The 10,026-nt window shown below is 44.8% G+C and overlaps 1 protein-coding gene across 1 annotated transcript in view; it reads left to right on the top strand.

Annotated features, from left to right (window-relative positions):
• Positions 1–99: 99 nt before the first annotated feature.
• Positions 100–10,026, top strand: part of LOC119446363 (2-phosphoxylose phosphatase 1-like) — a 45,943-nt gene continuing 36,016 nt past the window's right edge. Inside the window, 4 exon segments of the mRNA XM_037710775.2 lie at positions 100–401; positions 531–695; positions 1,111–2,082; positions 2,085–4,300. Of these exon segments, the coding sequence (XP_037566703.1) occupies positions 302–401; positions 531–695; positions 1,111–2,082; positions 2,085–2,356 (1,509 nt within the window). The 5' untranslated portion in view covers positions 100–301 and the 3' untranslated portion in view covers positions 2,357–4,300.

The raw sequence follows: 10,026 nt of genomic DNA, 5'->3' as shown, positions 1-10,026 counted from the left end.
TTTTTTTTTCCTCCTATGCAGCGAACTGAACAGGACCTGGCGCAGCTGGCGTCAACTGACGCCAATGTGACGTCCTCACATTAACTTTGTCATCTACACAAAAATTTGAATGCACCTGCGGCGCCCGTGGTGCTGTTTTTTCTGTGGTTGCAGTTTCTTCCCGGTGTTTGACACCCGCCTCTTCTCCCTTCCTTACGTTTTACAATGTTTGTTTACGCCCTTCTTACCGTCACGTAGCGGAGGCATGTGTCAACGTACGACAGTTGTTCGTGACAGGCTGATTTGACGCTAGCTAAGAGAAATGGTGTCGCTAGTTTTATGGGTGACGAAGTTTCTGGTGAGGCAACGGCTTCTCTTCGCATCGTTCATCGTTATCTGGATCGTCGGCATGGCGATAACCAGTGAGTTTCACCCAACGCAAGACGCACTATCTCGCATTGTTTGAGCCTACATGAGAACCTGCACAACGCACGCTGTGATGGATCTTGCTTTCGTTGAGTGATGTTCATTTACCATTGCAATGTTTCCAGTATGCTTGATTGGACGTACTGATGACGCCAAGGCCAAGTATCCGGACACCACTGCCGTGCTGTATAATGCTGGACAACACAACATGCAGCTGTCCCACAGCCTTACCAAGGCGAAAGCGATGAAGTATTGCAACCCGTACAATAGTGTGTCACTTTGGCAAGAAGGTGAGTAACAAGCAAGCGATTCAAAATACTTATTGCAGGAGAGCGCGCATAAGCCGTAGTGAACCACGGCAGACATTTAGCAACTGCATTTATCGAGAACAATTTTATTGGTGACGTCAGCTTAGCCCAGAAGAGTGCTAGATTAACATGAAAAAAAGAAAAAGTTGTAGGGAAAATTTTATGTCAACTAACTCTTAACAGCGGCATTGTCAGTATGCTACATGCTAGCCGTGTGCTGTAGCTGGCATATAGCTAATATAGCATATGCTACAGCTAAAGGAACTGGTGAACCTTCCTTGTGACAGTGAATCCTTTCCATTATAGTTCTTGGCTAAAGCTGGCATACTTTCATCCATCCCGGTCCTGGGAATTTTGTGTGGTTATTTGTTTGTAAAGGTTATTATTTATTTTGCAGGTAAAGTTCCAAGCAACAATTTCACTCTGGAAGCTGTAGCCATAATGGTGCGGCACGGAGAACGCATGCCCTTGCGGCGAGTACGCAACCAGCACCTTCTTGGCTGTCGCCAGCCTCCAAGCACGAGCTCACCTTCCAGCTCCAGGAGCAGCCCCTTGCATTCCTTCGTCTCTCTCATAATGAGGCACCCCTTACTCCCACTGAAGAACATCTTTGCCACCATCGCAACCCACCCAAACCAGAGCAATTGCGCAGAAGGCCAGCTCACATGGGATGGTGTAGTACAGCACGTAAACATGGGGGCCAGCCTCCATGATGCCTACCACACCGGACCGTGGAGGTTGTTGCCAGATGACTGGGATGCACGCTCCGTCAAACTGTACAGCACCGTCTTCTCCCGCACGTACCAGAGTGCCCTGGCATTCCTCTACGGCTTCCTGCCAAAGTTCTCATTCGACAGGCTCCACCTGGTGCCCTCACGAGACATCAACTTCTGCATGGGCCCGCATTGCGCCTGTCCGCAGCTCAAGACGTACGAGAGGCTCTTCACACGCAAGACGAAGGTCATGCTCAAGAACCACCTGGCCGTCGTGCAGCTGCTGAACACGCTTGGCAAGGTGCTGAGCCCACAGGGGAACAACTCGGAGTTTGTCGCGCCGAGGCCGATCATGGATGGATTGATGGGCTTCGTGTGCCAGCGCAAGCCGCTGCCCTGTGCCGACCATCACTGCGCCACCATGGAGCACGTTGGCAACGTCATCTCCTACGTGGACTGGGAGGGCCGACAGCTGTCTCAGGACTTGTCTTTTCGCCGGAGCAGCATTCTCAAGGCACACTACCTGCTGGCCCGAATTCACAGGGGATTGCGTGACTTTATGGATGGCACGTCCAAGACCAAGTTCCTCTTCTTTTCTGGTCATGACATTAACTTGATCCCTGTGGCGTCGACACTGGGGTTCGACGATGGCACCATTCCCCCTACGCTTCGCGGATTGTCTTGGAGGCGTACAGCAATGCCAGGAAAGAGCGTTTCATAAGGATCCTTTACAATGGCAAGGATATGACTCGTCACACGCACTTCTGCAAGAGCATCCGTGCTGGTGTTGACACGGAGCTATGTCCGTTTGGCAATTTCACCACTTTTCTGCAACAGGATGTATTCAAGCTGTTCTCAGCTAAAAGCTTTGCGGCAGCTTGTGGTCTTGATGGTGTGCGCTCTACACCTACTGCTACAAGTCCAGTCTAAGGATCAAGATTCGAATGACTGAAACAGCACTGAAAGCGCAGTAGTGCATTTGAATATGCCAAAGTGCGGTTTTCACATATTTGTGGGTAGAGGACATGCGAGCCTTGCTGCAGTGTGAGGTGCGTGATATTTTGTCGGCATTGTTGCTTCAGTCTCTAGCTTGCTGTTAATGATCGCCATGCAATCAGATACGAAAGCTGTGAATCTTAGGTGATGAGCATGATAACTTAAGCTGACAAAAGTGGTCCAGCATTCAAGCAAATTTATGGCATGTTGAAAGAATGCAGTTAACTTCACTTTCCAGCATCTGTAACATGCACCTTGTCTCAGGAAAAGTATATTCCCTGGAAGTTCTTTGGAACAGCTATAGAACTCGTTCAAAACCTGATGCCATGTTATTATGTTGAGACGTGCAGCACCATAGGCTAGAATGAGTGCTTCAGGCTGTTTAAGGGCTTCGATTTGTTGGCCAAGGTGTGTGCATTTCTTTTTCCCTTCTCTGTTGCATTGTAAGCTGCCTTCGAATAGGTATGCCCAGCTTAAAGGGACTACTGCTTATCTGTGTTGCATTGTAAAGCTAGATCCGGTATGAAAGCCCAGTTGTAAGGCGCTGCTGACGCCATGTGTGACTTAAGTAATCTCTCCCTGTGGCTCATGAGGGATAACATAGGACATGTGTAGCCTCACTTGCTTGCTTTATTTTGCTTATACTTCACTATGTTTGACTTTTATCTTCAATTTGCTGTGACAAAATCGCGTTTGAGGGCTTTTAACTGAATCTTAAATGTGCGTTCCTTTATTGCTGGGGAATTCTCTTGGGATGGCCTTTTAACACTGCTGACTTGCACAGCCATTGATGTCGTGTTCATTATTTCTTTGTACAATGCTGTATAAGTAATTGTGATTATGACTGGCTTCACACACGCAGTCAATCCCATATTTCGGCATCATTTTTGTTCTTTGTGCTAGCAGGTGGCACAATGTCAAAACAAGTGGCACCTTGGTGTTTGTCACGCCAGATAAGTTTAATTGTCGTGTTTGGATGCACACGGCTTCGATTTGCGTGTTGGAAACCAGTTATGCGATTTATCGGTTTAATTACTGCAGTAGAAACAATGAGTATATGCTTGCAAGGAAAATACCTGAACTTAATATTTTGTTCCAGCATTGATGCTAACTTTGTGTCGCAAACATGCCATTCTGCCCTTGAACTTGACATTGGATTCCCATTAAACATTTCCAAACTCAAAAGAATAGGAAGTCATAGTTTCTACTCTTTCATAACTAGGACTGGGCAAACTTGTGCTGCTTTTGCAATACTTCTGTTGCCTGATGACACAGGCACTTTATTGTCAATTCACGCTATGAAGTTAGCTTTGGTTCTTGCAACGAAGATATTTAGTTTTTTAACTTTCTTGATTGCTTTTTTTGTTATGTAGCAGAATGGGGCCAACTTGCCAGTGGCAATACTTCTGACACATTGTCAGCCATTGCTTATGTACTAGAGACTGAGATAGTGCTATTTCTGTTTGATTCCCCTTTTTGGTTCACTGTGATATGTACAATTTATTGTTTACATTGACACTCAGATGCATCTGAAGTCAAATGATGTTGTCAATTATGCGTGATCTGCAACTTCCTGTTGTGTGCACTTGCTACTAAAGAGATTAGTTGCTAAGATTGTGCGATACCTTGTTACAGTTTAGCCCTCAATAATACAGCGAAAAGACCGGCCTTGGTGCTAGTTTTACCATGTCGCCATTACGGCAGGTCCCTGCTTTTGGGTGCAGGGCCATCTACCATACCAGCACCTCCTCTAACTAGATGCCTGGGACTTCAGCCAAAAACTTGCTACCTTTCCCCTTTCCTCCTTTCCATTTGGTACCACCACTAGAGCCCCTTGTGGTGGATGCTTGCGACACACCGGCCACCGCGCCGCCGCAGGTAAAACGCGAGCAGACGACAGCCGCATGTTGTGATCTATGCGTAACCACACAAAACTCACAGTTTTTCATCGTTCACTCAACTTACCACCATACATTTCGCTGTACAAAACAATACTATAAAAAATAAAGGGCACAGTGCGGTGAAAAGTGCCAAATAATCTGGCCTAGCTTGCAGAAGGTGTGCTTATTCTCTGCCAGACACAATAAGTTCGTCTTTTTGCTGGGCAGCTTGGTGCTTACTGCCATGGCCGTTTTTCTGAAAATCTTTCGCCTTGTTTTTATGCTTTCATGCACAGATATGTTTTATTGAGCCAAATGTCATTTTAATCGCTCAGTAATGCGCCATTGCTGCATGCCACAATTATCGTCTAGTCAGAGAAAGCGAGATCTGGGCATGTCTTTCCAAGAAATACCTTCTGACAGCAGTCTGCATGAGCAGTGGCTAAGGCATTTTTGAATAAGGGTTACGTGCCATCAAGTTACCCTCTTGTGCTCTGTAGTGTGCAGTCAGTACTTCCACACTGTGTACTTCAGGAAAGACTCGTGAAGCGGCTGCTGAAGCCATTTGGCAAGCCCAGTGTTTTCAATCAACTCGGGCCTCATTACACCGCGGCCTCTTGTGCTGTCCACGAGCATGGAAGCTACTGACCCAGCTTGCCGGCACCAAGCTGCGCCAACAGGAGTCGCGTGACTCCAGTGGTTCGGGTGCAAGCGCTACCCCGTGGTTCTGGCTCGCAGCGTGCGGCAAGCAGGGCACCACCAATAGGAAAAGGAAGTGATGTCCCCAGCATCTAGTTAGAGGAGGCGCTGACCATACCATGGCAGACAACACTCCTCACCATGGAACCTTTGCCAGCTCAGCTTTGCATCGTAGAAGCTCACTATGAAGTTACCAAACCTCTCAAAACATGGCTACTCTCTATTAATGGCTGCTCAGGAGTGAGGGACTTTAGCTCCTTGCTTATCACACAGCTCTCTTTAAGGGTACTGTTCCCTTCCAGTATGTGTTTTTCACGAAGTATCACACACTGGGTAAATTTGTAACCATTTTCAGCTAGCTAGAGTGAACCATGCATCCTCAAATTGCCCCCCCCCTCCCTGTTTTAATGTGCATGTCTGTGTGAGTGACAAGTTCCCCATTGTCATCTCATTTTTCTGAATTCACATGTTGCAGCAATAAGAACCTCCTGAAACACGCCATTGTATGAGTATGCTTGCCAGTAACGGCAATGAAAACCATGGGAGAGATCCACAATGTGGCTTGCCTCAACACTCGGCTCAAAGTTCCTTCATACCGTAGCATAATCGTGAGGCAGTGAAAAGTAGCATGGGGGTGTGCTGTGGGCGTCGTGAGAGATCGGTCTATTGGGCATTTCAAACTAAAACAGTGCCGAGCCATGCGATTACTTCTCAGAAAAGTTTACAGAGTACAAGCTTCTTTCATTATATCTAGTCAGAAATGGCTTGAGAATCAAATTTTGTTCTCTCACAGCATGTATAAGCTTTTCCTTTAGGGGTTAAGTGTCATGTTGCACAGAAGGACTTGAGATTGCTGCAACATTAGTTCTGAACAAACACATTGAATTGTGACATGGCAGCTGTTCAAGCACATTAACCCACCTGATCTGTAACAAATACATATTTCTGAAATGTATGCTAATTTTTGTATACATACGTTATAATGAATAATATGTACAGGCAGTCCAAGAACAAAAAAAGAACTACACTGCAGTATGTCATTGCTTACTGCAGTCTGTTACAAGCTGTAACAAATTAAAGTATAACCTTGTGTTTGTTCATGTGTTTCTTTTTTTAACAACATAGACTGCTTACGCTATATATATTCCATGTCGCGCACATAAACATATGTGCTGTTCTGTGCTTATACTATGAAAAGCAGCACTCTTAGGCAGCACTGGGCAACAATTAAGGCATGATCTGTGCAAGTTGCTCTGCATATATGAAGTTTGCATTGGTATATATCTTGCAGTGTGTCAAATGAAAAAAAAAAAAATCCTTCTGGCGACAACTGTTGAAAACTTCCCTTAGAGTGCCATAGGCTTGATTACTTGGGTGTTGACATGTAAATCTTTTCAGCAATCACTATGTGCCCTGGTTGCATGACATAGTCTGTTTCACACCCGAGCTGTATCATGTTGCCGTTGGGACTTGCCATGTGGGATAAATGCTTGTACACTGGCATGTGCTTGGCATCTTGGATGCCACAGAAAGAAATGCAACAGGGGCAAGATTGCTTTCATCCAAAATCTGCTTCGGGCTCAGTGGTTTTTGAAGATTTGCAACAAATCTACTGCGTGCTGCCAACATGCACAAGGAGAAGGGTTATTAATCAAGAAATGCCATCTCGCATGGTTCCTAATTTTACGCGACTAAAGGGTGCCACACCAGTCAAAAACAATTTTGCTTTTATGCCTCGCGTTAGTCATCTCATTTCTGCACTTGTCCATATACTGAGAATCTCCGTTGTCGCGCAGGCAAGTATATTTTCTGTGCCAAGTACTTCGAGACGCGATAGAAAAAGCTGACACATTACATAATTGTGAAGATTTTGTCTATTTCTCGTCTATGTGTTTTCAAACTGAGAGGCCTCATGTTTATTTCGAGTAGCCAAATACTGACTGCAGCACAGCGGTTGGGTGAATGCGAAGGGTACAGAGTTTACAGGAACTGTGGTACCGATCATGTGTTCTCGGAAATCGGTGGCACTTCTCTTTTATTCAGTGCTTGTGAGTGGAATGAATTTAATTTTTTGAAGGAGGGAACGCAATTTGTGAGTTATTGTCTGTTCTTCGTTTAGTGGCATTTCTCCCTCACTGGCTACATTCAAATCGATATGCTGTTTCTAACAGCTTGAAAAAAAGATGATACGGCGATAGGTCCATGTTGTATATGGTGCTCGTGCAGCTGCACTGTAAAACTCGCCACGTTGTGAAAGTGAACATTGGTGTGGCTGTGTACAGTCTGGGTTTACATGCTGTCCTCGTTGATGATGTTAGCATGGAGCGGCCTATAACTCGCCGCCGAGCTCCGATTTTTATGGATTGTGTTCCCTCCCTCCAGTTGGAGATGGCCATTGTGCTCTACTTCTACGTATCAATTTAAGACATGACAAGTTCGCACTGTCACTGAGGTGTAATTACAATCACTTCTTTATCTTATCATTTAATCCATGTAAATGTGAGCATTGTGTACTGTGTGTTCCATGACGAACTTTGTCATGTTTTCTTATTTTCCTGGTTTTCTGCATTGAATATATGCCTTGTATGTACAGAAATGGTAATAAATTGATATTTGTAAATATGACACATAATTATTCACCAACTGGCACTGGTTTATTTTTGGAAAGCTTTCACGGTGGAGACAAGTTTCAACATCACAAGAAGCACACTACTTACCTGCAGCCAGCGATTGTGCTGTGCGTAGCTGATGACTATGTATGAAACCAAATGGGCGTATTTATTGAAATGCAAGCCTTCTAGGCATGGAACAATTTGGCCTGATCGAGGGTTCAAAGCAAGGATTGTTGCTTGAATTAGCTGTCGTGGGCATATCAAAGGTGTCACAAGTACATCGGGCCAAGCTTCAAGAAAAATAAAAATTGCGCAGTGTAATGAAAAATTGTGGCCACCTGAAAGCACAAAGTCGTAAAGGAATGCATAACGGGTTTTTCAGAAAGAAAGCATTGCAGTTTGAAAAATATTTGTCGTCCTAGTCTGGGGATCAAACTCGGGAACAACACCCTTCTGGGGCAGTTGCTCGACCGTCGGTTATAACAAGGAATACTAACAGATTGTCGAGTGAGGCTGAATTAGCGAACTCGAAGCACAAGGACGATTAGGCTAATTGTTTCTGCATAAATTCTTAATGTGGAGAATGTTTTACGACAAGAAAAGTTATTCACTTGAGACAAGCATGAAGTATTAAGACTGTGCAGTATATATGCGGCTTAAACCATTGCAGTCTGTCATTGAGGCATTCCGGCATTCTGGTGAACTCCTTTAAAACAGCTTTTCAGTAGTATTTTAGTTGGAATTGATTGCCCGATATCATTCAATAAATGAAATTTAGCTGACAGAACCGTACGGTCTCCTTTTACATGTAGAACAGAAAGCATGCAAAAGGGATGTTGTTGCAAATGCATATTTTTAGGGGTATGCGAATATTCAAATAAAGAATCGAATAGTCGCTATTCTTAAAAATAGTTTTCAAATACTTTTCTAATATTTCAATACACCACCTGTGCCCAATTAAACATAAAATTTGGACCAAAAGTACGGCAAATTTTCACCCCATCCATACTTTACAGGCTATACAGTGATCATTCGCTCTCTCTGAAGAGTTCTGTGCATGCGAAAAAATTTGTTTGCTCCTAAGGCTCTATTTGTGATTTTAATGAACAATGCTCCATAACGAACTATGTAATGACAGAAACTTGCTAACGATTTGGTCTCAATATCACTGTTCACTCACCCCTACATCTTTAGAGGCATTTGCGTTCTAGAAGTGGTTGAAACTTGTGTAGCAGCCACTAATGTATCAAAACTATGGCCCCGTGGCAGGAAAAAATGGCCTGACTGCAAGTCAGATTAGTTTATTTTGACCATGTAGGACTGGTTAGCGGTAAGTATTAGATGATAGTGCCGTGCTGGCACGGCAAAATCCTTCACAGAAAAAAAAAAGAAAAGAAACAGGAAGTGCTCCCTATTTGAGAGGAGTATACTTTTTTTTTTTTTCTGCCGTAGTTTTTGAAATAAGGACTGGTGAAACTTTCAAAACGCACGGTGTGGGGCCGCAATTCATTAACGCCCACTGAAAGTGCTGGGAAGGACATAAAGTAGGAGGGAGCTTATTATGTCAAGAAGGCGGCCTTCGCAAGTCAGCTCTCCGTGAAGCCAACCTCTTCGCCTTTTATGACCCTTTTATGACACGTGACCCTTCTCGGCGAACTCCATGGCGGGCAACATGGCGGGCTCGGCCCAGTATGCTCAGTTCGCGGAAGGTTTTCGACGGCCGCTAGTTAATTCAGGTGCCCTTCCCGCCGTTCCGTGTACAGACCCTCCCGGTGTGTTCGCGGAACTTCAGTCCTTCAGTCGTTGATGATGCGACATACGCAATTATCGTCGCTGCAACGTACGAGTGCGGCCGCCGCACGTTAATTGTTGCCGCACCCGCAGCCTTCGGAAGAGCGTGTGCGCAACTAGCTGCTACAGTTTTATTAAGGCCATAGCATTAAAGGCTTCATCAGACGGTGGCCTTGAAAACGCGCCGTGCGGTACAGAAAGTCACGTGAGCTCCCCTCGCGCGCTGGTCGTCTTCCACAGCTGGCTTCGATGCCGCTCATCATGCAAAAAAAAAAAAAAAAAAAAAAAGAAAAGGCAAAATTAATTAATTAAGATAGAGTTATTGCAGGCACTCGAACCCACGAACTTTGGTGTTAAGGCGAAGTTAATGAGGGCGCAGTTAATTAATATAGAGTTAATTAAAGCACTCGAACTCACGACCTTAGGTAGGAGCCACACCCTCGACCTCCTTTGGTGTTAATATGGGCGGAGTTAATTAAAGCGCAGTTAATTAGGGTAGCTTCATTTAAAGCATTCGAACCCACGACCTTTCGTCGTGGGTAATTTAATGAATGTCTCTCGAGCGCGCAGGCTTTTGCCTTCACACTCTTTGCGTATGCTAAAGTGACTGTCAATTTTTACC

Source organism: Dermacentor silvarum, chromosome 3 (assembly GCF_013339745.2).
Source record: "Dermacentor silvarum isolate Dsil-2018 chromosome 3, BIME_Dsil_1.4, whole genome shotgun sequence".
Taxonomy (NCBI): Eukaryota; Metazoa; Arthropoda; class Arachnida; order Ixodida; family Ixodidae; genus Dermacentor; species Dermacentor silvarum.
This window is presented reverse-complemented; position numbering and strand designations above follow the sequence as displayed.